General features: G+C 28.8%; 1 protein-coding gene across 3 annotated transcripts in view; it reads left to right on the top strand.

The window, feature by feature from the left end:
* Window positions 1–24882, top strand: part of LOC107163193 (Calcium/calmodulin-dependent protein kinase I) — a 396057-nt gene that overhangs the window by 295964 nt on the left and 75211 nt on the right. For 2 of the 3 annotated variants that reach the window (XM_015510478.2, XM_015510480.2), the window contains exon 3: window positions 14690–14752. The exons of the other annotated variant lie outside the window; for it this stretch is intronic. In XM_015510478.2, the coding sequence (XP_015365964.1) occupies window positions 14690–14752 (63 nt within the window). The remainder of the gene's footprint in view (window positions 1–14689; window positions 14753–24882) is intronic. 3 annotated transcript variants of the gene reach the window in all.

Here is a 24882-nt window from a genome sequence, read left to right on the forward strand (position 1 = left end):
GGTATTAGTAAAGTCTTATGTTTAATATTACTCTTCCAAGCAGTTAAATATTTTGTGATGGAAACTCTTGATTCTGATTTCTCGATATTTCACCCTTATTTGACTATGAATCATTAAGATTTATCAATATTATTAATCTTCCGCTTGCGCACATTGAGAAAAATACTTAAGCTTTTCTTAATTGAACCTTAAACAACGCTCAATTCCGTTGATTTTGAATCCAAGTGCGTGTGCTTTTATTCTGTACAGACATATGTCGGATTTTAAACTATACCTAACTACTTAAACACTTCGCGGTTACTAATCTAGGGTACGAGTCACGGAACATTGTTGTTTTTTCAGCTCAAAAGCAATAACCGACGTCGAGTTGTTTACGGATAGTGTAGCGATGCGATTCGTTAATGGACGAAAAATAACAGAAGAAACTCAACATTTTTCATACATACTTGAGTTATATACAAACTTGCCACTTGGATTTATATCTTACAGTATAAACAAGGTGTAATAGAACAGCCTGACAAACAAAAATAACTTTTTAATCAATATTTAACATTTTTAACGATTTTGTATAATTTGTAGAGGCATGCGTGACATAATGAATAGTTTACTTTTTTTTTTAAATTTTAAATCGCCTACTGATGGTAAAATATTTAAGATTCGTAAATTCGTATATCTAATTCTTAGAAAATGATGATTGGCCATAATAACTGTCATAATTATTTTTCAGACCCTTCAGAATTCCTTTCATATGACACTGAGATGATAGGCATAATATAATGCTCCACGAAACATCTAGTGATGGAAAGATAACGATGCTCATAATTTTCTCTTTTTTTCTAACTAGAGGATTTTCGGCCAATATGATATTGTGTCAGTTGAGAGATGATATAGTCTATGCGTTTCGGACGGATATAATTTTCGCGTGACACATTTACGAGTCGGGTGTACTCAGTGTATCTGACATGTATTATACACACAGTGACCATGTAACACACATTTATTAAACTATAGAATATTTTGGTTCACTTGATGTCAAAGTACCGTAATATTAAATGTATTTTTGTTTATTTAGGTGTTCAATTTACTTATTTAATATAAATTGTATTTGTATAACTTGTTGTTTATTTAGAAAATATGCTGCATGGCATTCATTATTCTTAAATAAACAAATTAGTAAATTAATATAATTAATTAAACATTAAATTTCAAACCCTTTGACTTTTATAACGGCCTTTAAGAACGGTCCTGTGACGAGACAAACTTTTTGTACAGTTGAGAATATGATATACAGTAGACTATATTATCCTTACTTAACTATATATCATCCATACCCGAAGTAGAATAACTACTCTTAGACTCATGGCATGAAAACTACTCAATTTCAATACCTTATATAAACATTTTCATAGACGGTTGGTTTTCTTTTGAACAAACGAAAATTTGTTTCTCGATAGGACTGGTCTTTAAAAGCTGAGAAGAAACTTTAATGATTCGGCAATATTATCATTACGAGCATCATGTTTGAAGGTATATTAAAGAGTTTGATTAAATGCAAAGACCAAATCAATTGAATTGGAATAAGCATAATTACTTAAAAACCACTGTAACATAACTCTTTGTAAAATATTTCTGAACGCCCTCGGGCTTAGAGTTTGAATTGTACGCGAATTGTTGAGCGAATCAGTTATGGTGGAGATTGATTTATATAGGTAAACGCCAAAAAGGCTGAATAGATGCATTTATGGGACAAATAGATTGTGAATTGATTAAACCCGTTTGAGTAGTATCGATAGCTACGATGAACGTCTGCATATTATATGGTTTGTGCAAATCTAAGCTTTGAAGTAGGAAAGCGAAGTTTTTTTATGGTCTAAATGTAATTTATGATTTCTCAAAAAGTATAAAAAATACTTACTTTTTAATAAATAGAAGTTTAAAATTAAAAATAATGATATATGTTTGCAAACTACTTAGTAGGCTCTTTTCCAAAATAACATCGTATAAAAATATAAAAGTCAATAAAAAATAAAAACATGTCCATTTCTAATCAGTTAAAACTTTGAACTGATTTACTAAATTTTAGAAATCCAATTCCCTTATTAGTCAATAAAGTAATGAACCAAAATTGATGAATCCAACATCAATGTTTACTGACAAAAAAGCGATGCAAGAATATTTTTTTATTCATTAAAAAAATTATTTTAATGACCTATTAATAATCAGTAGAGATCGGAATTATGTGAATTTTCGTGTTTGTACTTAATGACGAGTGTAGACACAGCCATTAGAGTGTGTAAAGTAGGTGTTTCAAATTGTATTTATTTCATAGACGACTTTTTATTGTTTATAATTGTTCATTTTAAAAGTCATCGAGTTTAAGATATATTTCGTCAATATTGTCATAAAATCTTTATTTTATTTTTTAAACTCATAGTAAATACAATATAAATGTTTGTTTTAATGTTTGAACTATGCATTTTTGAATTATTTACAGTTATAACGTGATTATGGTTAACTGTTATTTTTACTGTTAATTTTGGGAGGTACAAAAAAAAAAATGGCTTAATTCAATCAGATCAATAAAGTTATTTCATTCTAGAATCCGTAAACACAATGATATGTTTCTCTCGTTATACCTCGTTGGATGGGTAAAAAAATCGTCCACGGCTCAGCTACGTAGTGGTTGTTAACGTCCGTATAAATAAAATAGGTACCCAACTCTCGAATGGGCTCGTTATTTCAACGGTACAAATTGATGAGGCAATATTTATTATGCCCACGCTGCTCTATACACGCGGTCTTGACTGCAATATACGGCGATAATATTCGCGTGTGTATATCATTATAATAACCTATAATATTATACACACCTAATGGGCATGCTTACTTAACCTCGCTGCACCTTTGTGCGTACTGCAGACGTTCTGTTTGAGTTATGATAACAATGACATTATATTCTATGATACATTGAAATCATAATTTATACCTATCCTTTAACCACTGCAGCGATCCGCACCACTGCTCGGGTTGTCACCGGCCCGACTCGTGATGGTATCAATTTTTGTACATCATCGTGTACTCACGTGGTGCTATACGTAAATCGTTAAAACTGGTTATAAATGAGCTAATAAGTCAAACTTTAGTTATGTCTAACCGAGATATTTTATTTTCTCTTCAATTTCAAACGAGTTAAACTATAGTTTTCGATATGATATGCTACAGGCACATGAACGGATCCTTGGGTATTTTAAATGTGGTGGAAGAAGGGCAAATATGGATATTTTCGAGCGACATATTACAAGTTGCAAAGAAGACGTTTTGATCGCAATATTAGTAATTGGATTTGAATTCCAAGGAGGTCAATTTTTGTGAAAAAAAAATAGTAATCTCAATTATTGTAAAATATTATTTACTATTCGAACATGATCGGCGTGGCCTGTGATGAATTTAACGTTGGCCTCATCTTAAAATCCTTTTAAGTAAACTTTAGAGTAAAACTTTACTTCACGTATTGTTTATTTACGTATACGGACGTAATTGTTTATGCACAACATATTAATAACAAATTGTAAAATATGCAAAATAAAAAATAATACAATTTCTTTCCGCAAGGCATATGCGCCAAGTCTCGACTTATTTTACTTCCTATGGCAGATACTATGTAATATGTATTTATGAATTTTGAAGTATATATTGCACTTATGTGTAGGAAAGTTTTCATGTTATTCCACTCGCTGCGATTCAAATCATTTTTATAATATTATAAAGCTATTAATATTCTTTGTGCACTATAAAATTGACAGCCTATGTATGAATTGAACAGTGACGACTGCAGGGGCACAATCGTTTCCTTTCGAGTCAAATGACTTATATATTTTGTACTGGAAACAAATTTCGATTTCCACTATAATTCTAAACGCAATTTGTTATTAGAACTTTATTGCATTACTATGTACAATGCTATGTCTATGAAGCTGAATATTTTTATTTTTTATTTTTTTTATTTTTTTTTATCAATAAGTTTATATTATGTTTAGTATTAAATGATAATATGAGAAGGATTGTATATAAACTTTACTATACAATATATTATGTGTTTTTTTTTTTTAAATTATGAATTGTGAATAGGAAAAAAAATGATTTTTAGTATAGCGCAATAAAATTTTCCTGGTAATACGTAGTTATCTTATTTAAAAGCAACTCTTTACACTTCAGCGTTCGTTATATTATAAGGATATGTAATTTAATCAATGATTTCTGCTAATATTTAGTCAATATATTATGTTATCTTTGAACCTTCAAATCATAATGAATTCTAAATTAATATTGGTATATTAAGTAGTGCCGTAATTATGGATTTGGTATGGGGAGAGATTATATTATGTCTTTAGCAAAATCTGTAACCTACCTCACCAAATATAAAATGTTAGCATCAAAATAAAAGTTTTGGGGAATCTATCCCACTCATCCTCTCCCTTAATTATGCCCCTGATATTAGGGGCTCTATAGTCTATAATAGGAATAAAATCATATTATAATTTTGCGTGTTATGATTAGGTATTTTAACATTCAAACTAAATAATTTATTTTACTTCAATAAATAGACAAATTATTGTCTTAAAATTGAATTTAAGAACTATTATTTTTAGAACAAAAAAATGCCTTTGATTATTGAAAACAAAATAGTTACGATGATGACAAATTACAAACTACCACTGAACATATTATTTGACAGTTACCTCAATTGTGGACTCATGGTCATAACAATCTTATCAATATTCTTTCAATTCCTTATAATACGTTTTGATTTTACATGGTAGCTTTGAATGCAAGTGAGTACAACAGATACTGGCTTGAAAACCCAGCGATGACAATAAATTCTAACAGATCATAAACATAATATTCTATACAGTAGGTAGCAAGAATAATTTTTCTCGAAAACAAATAGCATAAATTGCATACATATGAATCAATTAAGTTCAACGGTGCAAGTATTGTTCGGAAGAATTGGAGAAAGTACTCGTGATTTTGGATCTACAGCATTTATATGAAAGCTCAGTCTTGAAATAGCTGGACCAAGCTAGAGTATTAATATGACGGACATGAGTGAGAAACCGTTCCCATCACGTAACGTGTGCGACAATTTAATTGAAAGAAGCAATTCGGTAAGGAGTTGCGTTGATCGTGAGTGCTTCGGAAAAATTCTTCTTTCAATGAAATATTTGTCACACATCATGTCACACGAAAACGATTTCTCGATAGGAAGCTAAGATAGACACCAATAAAGTGGATCGAATCACTTCTTCTGGTGACCTACGTGACACATCGAAACACTTTTACAACACGTCTTAATTATTTGTATACATATTATTAGCTTTCAATAAAAATTTTACAAAAACATTAAAAGCCGAATTGTTTAAATATTGATTATTACAAATATTATTTCCTTAGTCTGTTATTTCTGTTACACCCGGTATAATAGGTTTTATTGATAATGTCATACATTTGCTCGACAAAACCGATTTCTGTCTTACAATGTTATTTTTAATTCATTAAAATATTAAATAACAAACCTTCCTATAACGATAACACTTCAACATAAAATACTTATATTTACAATGATGGAGAAAAATTGGAATGAAGATTTAAAAAAAAAACTGACCAGCTTAAATGTGGACACCTCTATCAAAAAAAAAACTCGAATAGCACCAGATTTCAGTTAATTTTCGTGACATAACAGTTGAAGTTTCCTTTTTTTTAGTATAATAGTTTTCACTTACTATAATTATTGCAATAAGTTTTTTCTTAATTAATATGCCCGTGATAAAACACTCCATTTTATAAACATTTTTTCCAATCAAAATACCTACTAGACTTATAACTTGTACATTCAGAAATCTTCCATTTTATTCAACCAAATTTTTACTTATTTTCAGTGCTTCGTTAAAAACAAATAATTTAATAATTCTGGATTAAAAAATGTGTCTGTTTCTATATTAATTCTTAAAAAAATAACTACATAATACTATCATTCACTCACTGTCATTGTCTATATGATATAAAAGTATAATATATTATTTCATCCAAAGCAACTAATATACTTTTCGATAAAAAGAATACGTTATTTTTTTGAGAGTAGCATATATTACAGTTATTTCCACATGTAAACATATTGTAATATTGAGAAAAATTATAAAAACATTAGCGTAGTATAAGACTCGATAATCTAAAATACTCATTAAGTTTTATTTTTTCACTCCCTTTTAGAAGTGATTTTGAGGTGAACTTTTATGGTAAAAAAAAAAAAAATGGTATATTTTTGGTGAAAACTTACTACGTCAGATATTTTAGTAATTTATTTCCAACACTGTCGATAATTTCTAAAAACAATTAATTATACCAAGCGTACCTATATCATTTTTGTTTGATCCGACATTCAAACTATATGTTTTCAGGAAATAGGTGGTCGACCGTATTAAAATATCACATTATAATGTTTTGGGTATTATATTATATCGTATTATATGAGTAAAATAATTTTCGAATCCTCGGGGACGAACGATTTCAAAAACTCGCGTGTATGTAATATAATATTTAAGTGCGCACGCTGTTATTCAATACATTACGCGACAATTTAAGTATTTATAAACTTTTGAACAGAGAATCGAAATGAACGTAGAAAAATAAAACAATACAAGCAAATTGTTTATTTTTAGTCGGGCGTAAAATAACGTTGTTTAATTTAAAGTGCCCTTCAAAAATATAAAATTTTCTATTTCAATTACTCGACTTCAGTGTAATTCTCACTGAAACTCTTCCACCTCATGGCTTTCACCTTATTATATATAGTTGTACGTCATAATATATTATATAAGTACCTACGCCATATTTTCACGATTTTTTTTTTTTTTTTGATAACTTTAACAGCTCGTGGGTAATAACATCGATCCAATTTTCCAAAAATACAATTAAAATATTTGACTTGGTTAGTTAGGTAAGTTACCTAACAGTTATTTTTATCGTTCGTTGGTTCTACATCTCAAAAGCGGAACGATTTTATTACGCCCAGGCGATTCTGTAATAATTGAATCGAGTGCAAACCGTAAGGAATGGTGGACAATCGATAAACCTTTTGTGAAGAGTTTCAAAGATACTTTGACATTTCTATCCATCGGACAATTCATCGACAAAGTTTAAAATGTTTAAATATACGGTCGGGCCATAGACTTATCCTCGAGCGATAAACATTTATCTAGTCAAACATCGTTTGTATTTTATATTACTTTGACATTTCCCTGCAATTAGGTTCTTTTATTTATCTAGGTATTCATTAGTTACACTGCGTATACACTACGCATGTGTTCCGAATTGCAGAATACCTACGTTCAATCGGCTCTGACGCAGATTGACCGTATGGGAACTTATTTTGAATAAAATTAAATAAACAAATACTTACCCATAATAATTTCATACCGATGAAAACAATTTTGAAATACGTTTACTTAAAATTGAGTATTTATAAAATATAATAAAAATCATTCACTATTTTGATTAATATTTGGGAGATATATTTGTCCCGTTTTTCAATAAATGATTTCGTTTCGATATTATGGATTATCCATAAGATTCGTCGTATTATTTTTGTTTGTCTGCAAACGGTCATTATAATACGAAATTAATTAATAATTAATAATGAATTATTTTTATCGTTGGCTGTTAAACGTATACTAAGGCAATCAAAATATCTGAAAACCATGTGTTACAAACATTGCAGTATACCTATTGATTATTATGAATACATTTTTCGCAGTGTATGACATCAAAATTTTGAATTTTACAACAAGAAATGAAGTATATTCGTAATCCATACGAATACACTTAGATAGGGGTAATAATAATAGAAAAACAAAAACGGAGTGTTGAATAGTTTTATATTTCCAATTATACGGTCTGACTGTAGTGTGCAATAGTATATTATTGTTAAAACACAAGTATACGCTTAATAATCGACTGACGGACCGTGACTCATCGCGATAATAGGATCACTAACACACAAACAACTGGGGTTCTGAAACATTTCACTTGAAATTTTTTAAATTGAAAATTTCACTCTTCTTAAAATATTTCAATGAATTTATGAAACTTTGTTATTACGTATCTATTGAGTTGTAGAAGATTTGAAATGATTATTGATTACTCACAAAAAATATCTAAATTGGACGACTTATCAACCAAGGCTTATGAAATGTTACCTAATGGCTTATAATTATGTATAAATGGTATTACATTATTACATATTAAATTATCAAATAATTTATTACTTATCAATTTGCCTCATTGCCCATTACCTATTATTTATTAATAATTGTTTATTAGTATTCGATACAATAAACTAACTTTTAAAAATTGTCACATGCTGTGAAATTTATAGCGTTAGACTCCGATTTTCGAAATTTTATTTTCAGAAATTATAATAAATGTTTACGGCATAAAACACACATTTTTGAATATTTTTAAAAATATTTTTTTTAGGTTGTTTTTTTTTTTTGATAATGATTTATTTTCATTGCATTGTTGCTAAATTTACACTAAGCCAATCAAATCTGGAAACCATAAGCAGTATTATAATATTATGTTATTACGAATAAATTGCTCACAGCGTATAACAATAAAACATTGATTGTTATGAAACTAATCGTAATAATATTAATAATAATAATAATAACACGAAAACAAAGTATCGAATAATTTGACATTTCCAATTATACAGTCAGTGTAATACCAATAGTATAATACCTTGGTTATTGTTAAAACAGAAGCATGCGCTTGGTTGTCGGCTGACCGACCGACTCGTCACAATAATATCGAATCACAATTGCAATTACGCTATTGTTATAATTCGTAATTTTCTATGTCCCATTGTACCTGTATAACATCATAGTATTATAATGATATGTGTTGTGTATATCTGCACCATTATTATCGTTTCAATAATCGTAGTTATTTAATCGCGAAAATAATACTAATTTTGTACCGATCATGCGACTGCTGCTGAGGACATAATATTGCATATTATTCCATTCAGAGTGATTCACAAAGTATACTCAATCCACATTTAGAATTTTTACGTATGTTTCTACATAAATAATTTTTTCAATTTCTCAAATATATATATAGGAGAGTTCAACGTCGGCAAAAACTTCTGTTTTTCAAATGAGAACCCTTCTTTTTTATTTTTAATAATCTAATCTATCTACCTATCATTTTTTTGAAAATATAGTGATATATAAAATGATAGTAGGTGACTGACATTAAACCTCTGTAATACTCTACATAGCTCATATAAACTTTAATAAATAGTTAATACATATTATAACACTCATAACCTACTTGTCAAAATTCGAATTTTATACGTAAAATAAATCCAATAATATTATGAGAACAAGGAAAAAATGCATTATAAAAAGTAAAAAATGACAATGATAAATAATGGTAAAAATGTAGATATCTATTTATTTTTAACTACTTAGAATTGTGTTAAATAATTGTATTCAAAGATGTTATTAGAATCCTAAATAATGAGTGCTTTTGTTAAATGCATCACCTACAGGAATGACTATGTGATTTTTAATATTTTAAAAAAAAAACCTATACGAACATAGTTAACATTTTACATTAAGCATACTCAATTATTATTGTGTAAAAATTACTCAATATTATTTCACTATTGTCTTTATAATATCATTACTGCACACCATCGGTGCTGCTACAGAAAAACTTTCTGACGTGGCAAAAAATTAAAAATAATTATAATCATAACCATAGTAATAAAATACCAACAGTGAGTAGATAGTATAGTTATAATATTATAACTATTATTACTATTTTTGTTTTCAAAAGGGTGAAAAAAAGATTTATTATCACATTAAAAGTTAAAACCGTTTTATAAAATAATCATATTGTGCACAAAGGAAGTTTCAGCGCTGTCATCAAAACTAAACAAAACAGAAAGCGAAAAAATCAAAAAAGTCACCGTGGGAAACCAACTTGGAGGGGGTCCACTCCTATTTACTATATGACTGCATTAAAAATAAAACATTCGTATACGTAAACAACGAACATTTTGGAATTTAATTAATGGTTCTTCGGGTCCTCACAAAGCCGAAAAAAAAATTCACCAGTTGTGGATTCAGCTGTATAATTGTATTGCTGTTATGTTCGTATAGGCCTAAAGAGTTCTCAGAACCCTAATTATGAATTATATGGCTCGAGGCTAATATTTTGGGGTGTCCACTTAAATCAAATTTTAAATTCGGTTATTTACTATATGTACCGTTATTTTTATATTCGATATATTTTAATATTATAAATAAATGATTACTTATATAACAATCTATAAGTCATTGTTTAATGTTGATTGTTTGAAGCATATATAAAAATTTGTATTACAATATAATTTGGAGGGGGGGGGTCCTAATTATGTCAGGGTATGGAGCCTAAGCCTTCTAGCCACCCTTAGGTTAGGTTAGGTAGTATTAAAAGTTTTATCGAGAAAAGTGAAACCTCATTCGCACTACTTTGATATCATCTTAATAAATGTTGAACTCGTTTTCAAAATAAAAATCAATTCGTACACTATCATATGTAGTATTTATTATTTATATATAGGTGCATAAAACTGTTTAGAAAGTGAGTTTGCTTCAATATCTGGAGTCCTACAGACAAGATTTAAAAATGTAGATTTAAAGTCATGGCGTAAATCGACAGGGTGAAAAAGTGTGTCAAATCGACGGGACAGTGTAATGCGACAAAAATTATAGAAGTATATTATCATAATTTTTTTTTATTATTATATTTTTATTATAATTATGTATACCGAACGTATCACCATGACGGGTCCAAGAAATGACAATATTGCGTTGTCCTAGTTGCAAAACCATAGCGATCCACCTTGCAATAATGCATTATTGTTTAAATCAAAAATGTATTATAATTTTTTTGTTTACCTATACAACATATAAAAATGAAACACGTTTTTAATTATTTGGTGAGACAATTAAAAACGGGTTTGTTCTCAGTTTGTATTATCGTTAGAGTTGTTGTATGTAAATACCTTACACGCAGATTCTTGTAAAATATCCATTTAAAAAATGTTAACAACTCTGCCGGCAAACACGGCGGCGTAGGCACCCATGCATATAATATGTCAAGGTTCGCTTGTATATTATACGCTTTAAAATAATAATAATAATTATTATTATTATGATAATAATAAAAATATTATGCTCTGCTTTTTATACCTGTTTTTATTGTTGGTTTTCAAATTGGTAACAGTGCAACACCTGGTGCAGCAGTTTAATAATAATAATAATAATATATTATATTATAATATAATACATATAATATTATTATCACCCATTTATAATATCATATTAATACTTTCTGTTTTCATATCACTTTTATACCTATACGGAGCGGAAACTCTGCTCAGCACGAAATACTTTAATTATTAACAACCGAAGCCCTTAAACAAAAATATGGCCTTTTTATACATATTATTATCATAAATTATAATATGCTATACCACCGCCACAGTTACCAGGGTACAAACAAAAAATAAGGGAAAACACCGAAATCCAACAACTAACAGAACCTAATTCAACAGCATCCTGCTACCAATTAATAATAAATTATGGTAATTTTTCGTATTTCACTCCCCGCGAATAGGTGCGATAACAACCGAATTATACATCGCAATATAAAACCTTGTAATAAATGCTTTTGAAATCCCGAAAAACCCCGAGGTCTTAAAAATATTATCTTTTAAATAAATATATTATATAAGTGGATTAAAATACACGAGTATTTGCTTTCGCTATTGAAGATAGTTTTTTTTTTTTAATCAGCAAATTAACTTGATATTTTAATATTATATTGTTATTAAAAAATTGAAAATCGATCTATCGCTATGTATGCTGTAAGTACACATTTAAACGCAAAATCTGTGAATTTACTAATTTAGTATCTTCCGTGAGTGTGAAACTCTCTAATCGATAAGCACCCATCATAAGTGTGCTAATAAAATAATACATAAATGGCAAAATAATAAAGACTAAAACAATTATTTGAATATTATCTCCAACCGTTTAAAATAAAAATTTCGATCCGTGTGATATCATAGTAAATTTGTCTTACACAAATCAGAAAAAATGTATTCGCTGTAAATTCACAGCTTAAGTAAATTATTTTAATAACTTTAAATTTTATTATATTTTACTTGCTTTTGACTTATAAACAGTTTTAATTAAACCATTTTGTATATTGTGCTTTTTTGTACCCATGTCAGTTTTGTAATTGTAATTTTTGTGACATCGAATATTGCAAATGTCACCTTTAATATTACCGTTTTACAGATTTCCCATAAGAAATTTATGGGATTTTCATCGCCAACTGGTAAGAGCACAATCATACACACACCATAAAACCGTAAAATAAGCCTTTCCTACCATAACAATATTATTCAAAATCAAGGATCGTTTCCACTAAAAAATAAATTTTTGTTTCCTTCGACTATTGTTTCCGCTAAAATTAGAAAATGGTCTGGTTTACGTTTCCGCCAAGTCACATTTTTTGTTTCAATTAATTGAAACATAATTCTAATTTTATGGTATTCTGAAAATTATATTTTCGAAAATATAGTTTGTATCCACCCACAGTGTGATACAATTTCAGTAACAGTATGTAGAACGACAAATAATTTCTACGAATCATTCCAAACTTCAATGAACAGTTCTACAAATTAAATTCTAATATTAATAACATATTTTTAAACAATATTTAATTTAAGTGTTCAATCTTAAGTATCTGTACAAATAACTAAATTTTTTAATTAACTATCCCACTATTTAAAAAACAAAATATTCAACACTTATCAATTTGCTTGACAACTACTGTAAAAAACAACAAAGTTCCCATAAAACAAATAATATTACTCGTATGAAATTTTGGAAAACAACCAATGTTTGTCTAGGTGGAAACAAAATCGAGCCCTTTTTAAATTTGTCGTCAACGAAGATTGTTGTTTTGGCGGAAACGAATAAGTCTCTCAATAACATTAATAATTAATTATTTACAATTATTGTCAATATTAAGGAATTATCAAACTTAATTTGATTAACCAACAAATGCATCCCTTATGTAGTTATGTTATATCGATGTGAATATTATGATACTTACTTTAGTTCACAATTTTTTCGAAGAAAGTTCTAGAAAGCAACAGACATAGACTTACTAATAAACTTACTTGCCTAAAGTTGACACGTCCGTCCGCGATTTACGAATACTGTTTTGTAATTTCGTCTAGGTATATATTTATCACTCTATCGTTATGAGTTAATGCACTCCGTTGCACAAGGATGTGTAATTTTTTCATCATTATAAGATGACAAAATTCTTGTAGTGTCAAAATATGATATAGGTACCTATTTCTATTTATTAGTATTCGTCACTGTAACAGCCTGATAAATGATTAAAGTTGTGTTTTACTAGTTGATGTTACAGAATTTTCTAATCGTACTTGAAAAATTCTAAAACTATCATTTTGTCCGAGATTTTTTTTTTAAAGTTTTGTACAACTAAAGATTCACATATATAATATGTGAATATATATATGCTATATATTATTATTGAGTTTTTCTAATAATAATAAAAAATAATAGGTGTAATAATACTAACAGGTAATAAATTACCTAATTAAGTGTGTACCAAATTTTCAGCACAAATAAATAAAAGTTGATTTTTTCCAAATTATTTTTTTTTTCATAAATAATTTAAATAAATATCAATTTCCATCCAAAACGAACGCTTAATATCAGACAAAATGTGAAAAATTTGATTTATTGATTTTCAATTGTTTATCATCATTGTAAAACGTAATATCAGTTTTCTATTATAGATAAAACTTTCATACTCAAGATTTATACAAAAAATTTTAGTTGTATAGAAATCGGTTATCGAAAAAGCTCAGATAAAATATGATTTTTAACGTTTACAGATAACGTCTAGAAATTTTAAGCACAATCTATTAAATTCTAACTATTGATGAGCTATATCATGCACAGTTGCCGAAATTCATCTGTAACCTTCACTCATCCAATTTATAATTTTCAACATAATGTTATAGAACATCACACCACTGTAGAACATGCAAAAATCTCTATTTATACATTATAAATGATAATATCGCACCTGTGCAAGGACTGAGCATAATTTATTGTAGTTACGAGTTCATCAATAATGTAATTTTTTTGAAAATTAATTCGTTCTACCCGTTCGCGAACCTTTTGAAATATGTGAATTTTTACCCTCGTTATAATAATATAACATCAAAATTATTATGCACGTGTCTTACACTTTATTGTATATCAGACAATGTGACTGTTATTTATCGTGAATCGGGAAATGTCTTAAGAAAAACGAACAATCAATACAAAATAATAATTATAATTCCCAACGTGGATATTTTCCGGTCCGCGTGGAAACGATCTTCCTGCAAATATAACGCGTCATAATACACATACCAACAACTATTATATTGCAGTTGTTTTTGTTTTTTCAGTCGTCACTGATGAGTAAACCGCGCAAATAAATGATACCTATTAAACACATACATAATCGTTTCTATCTTTAGGTTCAGTAAGTCGGTGAAAAGGAGTGATCATTCGGGGACCGACGATAAGAACGAGGGTCAATGGTGAGTCTAAATGTAGCACGGGTGTCGGTATCAGGGTTCGTAATCACAGTTAGTTGCATACGTACATATATTATTTATCATATATCGGTGACCTATCTGAATTTTCTTGTTTTGTCTTGTCTTGTGTCAATAATTTTTTCTATCGCCTCACTAATATATAACATATTCACCGTCACTATAATACTATGTACATATAATATGCATTGTGCATTATACGTAAACTAGTTTCTTTTTAAACAATTTACTACTTACTAACACCAACAAGTATATGTTTCATTCCTATTACACTAGCTGTTAATCCATTTAGAGTTTAACACTCATTTTCTCAAAAAAGTATTAATTATTAATCGCAAAAAAATATCATCTATTTATATCGTAATTGTGTACGTTAAGCTTTTCACATTTCTTAATGACAACACGAATTTTAAATTTCGTATTCCTAAGCAGATTATTTTTCTAAGAATTTCAATTTATAAAAATCCCATTTCAAACTCGTCGGTAGGTAGTTAATTATTTATAATCATTTATAACGAGTAAAGTGCAGTGCCACAAAGGTCTCTTGCGAAATTTCGGATCACATCTCGCCTAAATTTTTAATCCTTATAACTACTTACTCGTTTAAAATTCGATTTTTATTTGCTGAAATTCTCAAAAAACCTTGCATTGGAATATTAATTAAAAATGTACGCTTTCATTGGAAGAAGTAGAAAATTCGCTAACTATAATTTATTGTAACAGTAAAAATAAGTTTTTTTTCAAAATTATTAATTTTTAATGACTTCAATGGACGTGGAAACCGTATATACCAAATCATTAATACTTTTCGATAAAATGAGTTTTCACCTTAACTGAGTCACCATGAATTATGCTAAAATATTATTATCATACACCTATAATTATGTACTTAAGATGTGTGCAATGCGATGTAATTTCTCCAACACAAAACACCATACTATTTTTTTACCATAGGTATCATTATTGACCTTGAACCTGAAAACTCTGGCCATTAGCTATTGTATGTGCGAATTGCTTTTTAGAAACACCAGTATGCGTGTATGTCAAGAATTCACCATTAGAAGCCGGGGTGGTAACCCATCCGGGAACTATAGTGACACCGGCCGGTGCTGGCACTTGGAACACGTTTGTGGCCATTATCAGACACCGTGCCACACCATACGTTTTATATATTATAATATATAATTAAATATCGTGATCATTTGATCTATTTTTCATTCGTTTTAAAGTAGGCTTATTCTTTATATTAAAATGCATATTGCGGTAGAAACGAAATTGCTTATAACCATAACAAAATCGTCAGATTTCATCATCATAACGATATCTTAAGATTATGATATTTTAAATCACAATAATTTTCCAACATTTTTATATATTCCAAGTATCAAACAGTCAGCTATCAAATTTATAATAATTTCCTAAGGAGTTGAAGTGATCTATAAAGTATCACTAATCGATAATATATATATTATTATAATATAAATTCTTATAAATGATAATAATAACTCGTTATATTTTCGACACTATCATGCATAGAAAAGCACATACATAACTTGTGGATAAGCACCGTTCAAAGAATTACTGAACCCCCAAAACTGTCAACTACAAACTTTTTTTAACTTGAGTAACAAAGAAATTATCGCATTGTACAAGTACTCAACACAATATATTGTATACGATATTAATATTTTGGCATAATATTATGATAATAATAGCTAGACCACGCGCAATGCATTGTTGTATTAGTTTTGTTAAGAATCGCATGAGGTTATGGACTAATTATAACCCACACGAATGACCAATAATATCATTATTATTGCGTTCAATGCAATATGTAAATTGCGTATCGGTATATTTAGTGTACTTCATATAATTGTTATCATTATTGTACCTAACCAATGTAAATCATAGTGAATGACTAATATTTGCCGCCACTTATTGTACCTATACATCTAATAACGATTATAGTAGGTACAATACCACGTATACCTTTTACCCATATTTGTTCAACCAAATTTTATGTATTTCACCTTTTACCACCGTTTTACAGTGATATGTTATGGACTGTAGACTTATCTGAGTGTACTTGATTACGACAAAATTACAAAAATATATTTTCTTGAGTGTTGAATATATTATAATATTATGATAATATTAATCATGTGCATGCTCCAAACAATATATTATTTTACAGTCTTCTAGTTTGCGTGAGTCGGGCAGCTTATCAGAGTTATCAGTGGTGGCTCGAGAATAATAATTCTGCGAGTTTATAGTCTCTGAATAATTTAAAAAAAAAATTCGAATGGGTAGTGTGTGGATGTTAGATAAGAAACAGGTGTACCAAATCCTATTGACTCGAATGTTAAGTTTAAATTTCTTAGCCGAATTAGTTACATTTATAGTTTGTTTTATATACCTAAATGAAATAAGGGATCTTTTTATCAATAAATGGGTAGATGGGAGGGTGGGTCAAATAAAATTGTTTGTTCTTTTGTAAATAATATAAATTTGCGCTACCACTGATACGTATAAATAACTACGCACGAAATCTAAATGCCGCTATAGTTACTAAAGCACAATTTTAAGAAAGACGTATTTTTATATTTTCTTAAAACTCCATGGTGCATTATACTTCGTAATAAAATAAAAGAGTATGATACTATGTGCTTTCCTGTGTAAATTACCTGATAAATGTAATGAAATAAAAATAAATATGATCGGTACATTTTTTTTTTTAGTGATTTAATATCTTAGGTACTTTTTTTACATTGATCCTTAGTATTGGTATAGGTTAAATTAACAATCAAAATCACCGTAAGTAAAAATCATATTTATATATTTTAAGATTTAATAATTTTATCATAGCATTATAGCATATTTTTTTTTAAATTTACAAATATAATATGCAAATACTATATTTAGGACTAAACTAAAATTCCAGGACCTTCCACAATATTTATTGCCAATTTTTCAATGTTATTTGGGATTTTAACGTTTAAAATTTAAATTTTGCCTAAAATATTGTTTTTGTTGAGCAATATTTTAGACTTACGATGAAATGTTCACCTAAACGAGCTAAGCGTTGCATTTTTTTCTAATTTACTTTACCTCATTTTCGCATTTTTATTTTTATTTTATTTAATATTTCAACTCAGGAGGGTAGTTGCATATTATTACATAATTTGTGCGACGTGTAAGATATTTGCACATCGTACCTGGCTGACGGCGGTGGACAGGAGATTAAAATCAAATTTAATAGAGCCCGTCCATCCGTTCATTTGTCTGCTGGCTTAACAATAATATTATTATCATTTTCGTATGCTCACTGTATTCAGTGCTCCAATTCACTCATTGTAATCCCATGCGTGAAATCGAATTAACGCATATTATGTGCGGCACTGCGGCCGGACATCGGACGGCAGAGCTCTTGGACCAGACTGGTTCCGATACTATTATAATTATAATAAATTAAGCATAATAATATATGGTCCTTATTATCTTTATGCATCTGTACAGGTACAATTTATGCTATGTTAAATACCATATATATGTGTGTGTGTGTGTGTGTGTGTTTGCGTGTCGTGTATGCATGCATTTACATGATGGTCGTGTGTAAGGACCACCGCTACCTCACTGCTGCGAGGTATTTTAAGCCGTTATATTTATGTACCATTTTATGACGTACTTCAAATCATTTATAGTGATGTTATTTTGGTTTTTAACCAACATTCAAAAGAAATAAAATATATTTTGTTATATATTTGTGTACATACATTTGATTGTTGTACAATTGATTTTGTGATCAATTCTTTGCCATTAATTAACTATTCCATCCACCACAATTTAACATTCCTATAAACACGTCTCTGCAATGTGTCTTATGGTGGAGTGAAGAGGAGTGGAGTAAATCCAACTGAAAGGTATTCTCACTGCTATAAAAATACATTCAATACAGCAATTGTTACAAATTACAGATTTATTTATTTTAAATGTTCTTCATTGCCAATGTTTTTTCTTCCTTGTTCAAATTATATCATCTTATTTCTATGTTAAATCCTTAAACCAATTATTGTGGCGTAAAGCAATATTGAAAAAATCTATAACTTATAGATACTATTATTTTTACCGACTCATCCCTCCCCCCATCAAAACTACACTACTTTTACTACCACCTATGTATGACACGACTATTTCGTAGACGATTTGAACCACTATCCACATAACGATATGGTGTGCACTATAGTATGTTATAGTTTACAAATTAGACGTATTTTATTTATATCATATATATATTTCAGGTATGATAATTATTTACAGATTTACGATTTTTTTTTCTCCGGACATTCGAAGCATATTTCCCCACTGTGTTTGATTTTCTGTTTTCAGCCACGCCGATTCATCCGACGAGATGGACATATAAGATGATGTCTAACCTGCTTCTGACAGCGGATAATCAAATCGAACGGACGACGACTGCTTAACTTATTTCAATTTAATGTGTAATTGCGTCGTACAATTTAAAATATGCCAATTATAGATACCTTTTAATCTATATATGGAGATAATATAATATGGCAAGGAAAAAATGTATGTAGACAATATAAACTATACTCAGTATTTTTATTTGGTAAAACGACAGAAGTTTACCTGTCCACGATAAAGTCGCAGTAATTTTTAAAATCTACTGAAAGTTTCTGTTTAAAAACAAAACATCAAAACACAGCGTTGAGGGCTGTTGCCACTATACTATTATAATGGTGAAAGAAGAAAATGCGTTAATGCCCTACATTCTACATATTTTATAGTTTAATATTATAAATAAATTAACCCAAAAGAAGCATACTAATAAACAAAGATATATGATAAAATATAGAGCAATAAAATCAGATAGAAATATTATATACGTGAGACGGAGGTAAGAAACGATATGCATCAAGATCCGTTGTATTCAACGAACGAGGGACTTACGTATTAAAAAACAGCTCCTTGAAAAGCACAATTTGCGACATACGATCACACAGAAAATTAAGTCGTATTATAAAAGATTCCGTTTATAAAAGAGACGTCTTTAAATTTTATTTTGCACGCACGCACTGTGCGCACTGCTCAATTATTAAACTATACGAGAAAGGATGTAAAGGCAATACCGTAATTATTACAGCAATGTAATCTCGTCAGAAAAAAATTGTAAGCTTTGTACTTATGAAATTAAAACTGATTATTTAGAAAGTTTCAATTCAATGTTCGGTAGTTGTCGAATATTCAATGTAAAAATTATACCAAGACCTCATGATAATTGAATATAGTTAAACGAAAAGGTTAGACAGGTGCTATTCATGTTTTTAATTCTAAATAATACAATGTTTCGAAAAATAAAATTTTGAGTATTTTTTGAGCGAGGATGTCGAGGAAATTTAGTTTCAAAAAATTAAGTTCTAAATTATTACAATTTAAGCTTAAAAATGTTTGATAAATCTTCAAAATCTAATTTTGAATCAAAATAACTTTGTACAAACAACTTGTGTTAAAAAATTATTGACTTCTAAAATAAACTTAATTAATTAAATACAGATGTAGCGCCCTAATCGTGTTTTTTAGCGTGACAAACTAGATACCTAGGTATCAAATAGTATATGAACACAAGCACTCAGCTCAAATATTTCTTCACCTAGTCTACATCGTGGTAATTCTTCATTTTTGTTATTGAGTAGCATTAAAATTTTGATATTATATAAATCAAAAGAGTAGAACTATAATATATCATAAGTCGGGTGTGGATAAGATGCGCACTGCGATCGTACGGCATCATGACATTCGTATGATGATACTCTATTTTGTCATGGTTTTTAGCCAACCAGGAACGCATATTTTGGCGGTGAAAAATTTTTTCTGATTTATTATTTTCTAAAAATTACAAATGGTCTCGATAAGTCAATGAAAATTAAATACCATATTTGAATTTAATTTCTATTGTGCCTGTAAGAAAAGAAATCACGACCCACCGATAGTTATTATAATATAATGGCTGTGTTATTTTCGAACATTTTTCAAGTGATAAATTTAAATATTTTTACACTCATAAATATTTTCTGTCTATATAATATGACCTAAAAGAATATTTAATAAAATATATTCAGTGGAGTTTTGGTCGAGAGATAGAGATAAAGTGAGAACAATTACTTCGAGTCTGAAATATACGGATTAGGTCACAGATAGAATCATTAATCCTTGGTTTTTTTACACAGATTCAAAGTAATTCACGAGAAAAAGAGAACAATACTAATTAGGGAATCCTGATAAACTTGGTGAAAATAAACAAAATAAAGTTTCCCCGTCGGTTTTGGTTGAAAAAAAATAGAAGAAAATAAAAAACTTTAAATATAACAATATATAACGTCGTAGCGGTATAAAAACAAAATCTTTCGATCCAGCAAGTACACTCCACCTCCGGTATATGTATGGTAAAAAATAGTAATCACTCGTCATTGATTTTTCAAAACTCAATCTATTATACTGGCCAATCAAATTGTAGTAATCGGATATGTAATAAATACGGTATATATCATAACCACAACCACGATAACAAATATAATAATATAAAATAAAAGGAAAGGAAAAAAAATTTAAAAAAATATATCGATAGCTTTAGTGGCATATTGCTTGTCAATTTTCAGAGAAACATAGCAAACAAATATGGTTCAAGTCGAAGTTAAGATTTGGAAGAAGGCTAAATATAACTTCTTGGAGATTACGAACAATGGAGTAAATATTATCTTGTTTTTGGAAGAAAATAACATCTTTCATTTTTAACTCATCTCCTGTTCATGTGATATTTGACTTTAAGATTCAATCGCAACGAAAAATATGATATAATTTAATAATATTCAAAGATCCATTCGTCTTGTAGTAATAAACAAAAACAAATACATCCAATGCACTATTCATACTCCTATCTGTCTACGGAAATCGTATGCTATACACCCCGAAACAGAAATCCGAGATCATAATGCATTATTGATTGTTTTATCTTTCAGTGAAGCTTTTTTTCTTATCTATTATCATCTTTTGAAGCAATAAGAATACTTTAATTGTGATTTCTTATAGAAATTGGATCTTGTTTGTATACCCACTGGCCACTACAGATTATAAGTAGACAATTCTTGGTCTTTTTAAAATAATATATAACTGCATTCTGCAATAGTAACTGCATCAAATATTTATGTTGGCATTTTCGATATAACAAAATTAAATGTTTTAAGTATCAAATGTTGAGCTATTAATTCATTTTTAATATTAAATACAAGTTTCCACATACATAAGCGTTTACATAACAATTATAAAATATCAAAAATACATATTTTCACAACGTACCAATAATATTGTCGTATAAAAGCTATTTTTCATTAATAATTATGGTTATTTGATAGTTATTCAAAAAAAATTAACCAAAGATTATTAAAACATACTGTTACTAAAATTATCATATTCCCCACACAATTAGTTTTTTCGAATATTTCGAGTAATTTTAAGCTATTTATATCACGATTCACATACACTATTTTACAATAAATCAGTAGAATATAATATGTATAATATGTGATACTTTTGTTGAAAATATTTTATTTCACCGTATTATTGATAAAAAAATAACTATATTGTATAAATAAATACTATCAAAAAATTGCTTGATAAAAATACTTTTTTCCGATTAATTTTTCATCCGTTGTTAGGAAATAATGTTGTTTTACATATTTTTGACGATGGTTTATCACCATATAAACATTATTTTCATTTACAGTTCAATTTATTTTCTTCAAAAACAGACTTGTTAACAACCTATCTGGATGTGGTTGGAAGGGTGTAAAGTTTTCAGTATGTAGACATTTGCAGCAGCAAACTCTTTCGATAATTTCTGATAACGATCTTGACTGAAAATTTTTTAATCGCATTATGGGTCTGTAAATTCCAGACTACTCCATCGATGTGTACGATTCGAAATATTTCTATCACTGACTTTGAAAAAGGTCCGATTATTTAGATTTAGCTTTAACGGCCGTTGTGGAGTAGACGCCGTCATCGTGTGAGGATTTCGAGTAGGTATACACCTGGGGAATTATCGATTCCGCCGAAACTACCTGCTTAGGAAAAAGGTTTATATTGATTCCGCCGGCTATTAATTCCGCCGGCTACTGATTATAAAATCTACATATTGATTCCGCCGGCTATTAATTCCGCCGGCTACTGTTTATAAAATCTACATATTGATTCCGCCGGCTACTGATAGGTTAGGTTACTGATACGTTTTGAAGGTATAAAATAAAAATGTATAAATGTAAATAATTTTGATAATATTTGGTCACATGTCTAAATTGAATAAAATTATGATAATAGTATATAAGTATAAAATAAAAATGTATAAATGTAAATCATTTTTTTCAAATTAACATTATGTATATGATATTGTAAAATGTATAATCTAAATTGTATAAAATTGTATAAAAAATTCTATGTAGGTATAAAAAAAAAATGTATAAATGTAAATAATTTTGATAATATTTGGTCACATGTCTTTGAATAAAATGAATAAAATGATAAAAATATTATATAAGTATAAAATAAAAATATAGGTATAAATCAAACTACTTTTGATAATATTCGGACACATGTTTTAAATAAGTGAACCTAGAAATTTTATTATCGTTCAAATCATTTGATAAATTTTTAATACTTTGTTGTTTTTTTTTTAAAGCGCTATTCTTACTATTTTTTTCGGTGTTTATTCCGTTTATATGTATGTAAGTGTCAGTTTGTATTTTTTTATTTAAAACATGGGTGAATATGAAAATGTTGGGATGAGCTTTTGTGAATTGAGAATTTAATTTTGAGTGGAAAGACTCACAGCTATTTGTAGTACGTTCCGATGTTATTTCTCTCGATGCCCAAATACGTGGATTGAATTTTGCGGCTTCATCAATATAATATTCAACTAAATAATCGCAGAACTTAATTATCCTTTCATCATCTGGAGAAACTGACATCAAATCGGTCGTAAAGCAATCGCTTACTTCTTCTGGATTTAGTAATGGTAAGCCAAATACCCATTTTAGCCAATTACCTATTTCACTTGATGCATCTTTATATTCTTTTGATAAGCCTAAAAAATAAAAATTATAATTTAATAAATAAATAAATATTAATGATGCATAATACGACAATAATAGTATTGTATGTGTATTTGAATTTATATATTTACCAAGACTTTGAATGTGTTTCCACCAATTTTGGGTTAAATGAAATCTACAACCAACAATCTGTATTTCTGGCCATATTGTTTTTGCACCAATATGTATAGCTTCTTCAAAATCGGAAACTATTTTCGATGGAGTGAATAATAAATTAATTTCCGAACATTTTTCAACCACATATCTGAACGACAGTGCATATGTGTCTTTACATTTGTCTGGTAGTAAGAAGTACACGAGTGGAATATAATGTCCGTTCTTGAAGATGTGAATAGTAAAAAGCTGAAGAAAATATTTTGGACAGTAGGTAAAAGTACCATCCACAAATATTTTTTCTACTGAACATAGTAGTTTCAAATTCGATTCAGTTGAAAAACATATAATTTTGTTTACTGCATCAACAACAAGAATAAAGTTTTCGTCCTGGACAGTTTTAATTTGACGCATGCTTATTGCGTTAATTACTTCTATAATATCTGTCGGGAGTTTCGGATACGATAACCTACGAGAACGGTATAAACATTGATAAACATTATTGATATCTGTACCTGTCAACGTTTGTGTTAGTTCTGGATTAGTTAAAATGCCTCTATTTATGACTTTTGAAGGCCTTTCCAATTCGTCTTCCGATTTTCGTTTGAGTCCATTAGAAAATGATTTTTTTATAATACTTGATTCAGTTTCTTGGTGATGGTTGACATTATGTGTACTTTCATCTTTCAAAATGTTCTTAACTGCATGATCTACATATATTTTCGCAGTACACTTTTTATGTATGCACTGCCATTAGGTAGGTTAGGTTAGGTTAACCTAACCTAACCTAATAGCCGGCGGAATCGATATGCAGATATTATAAACGGTAGCCGGCGGAGT

The sequence above is a fragment of the Diuraphis noxia genome, unplaced genomic scaffold (genome assembly GCF_037042655.1).
Source record: "Diuraphis noxia isolate RWA-SAM2 unplaced genomic scaffold, SU_Dnox_SAM2 contig0001, whole genome shotgun sequence".
Taxonomy (NCBI): domain Eukaryota; kingdom Metazoa; phylum Arthropoda; class Insecta; order Hemiptera; family Aphididae; genus Diuraphis; species Diuraphis noxia.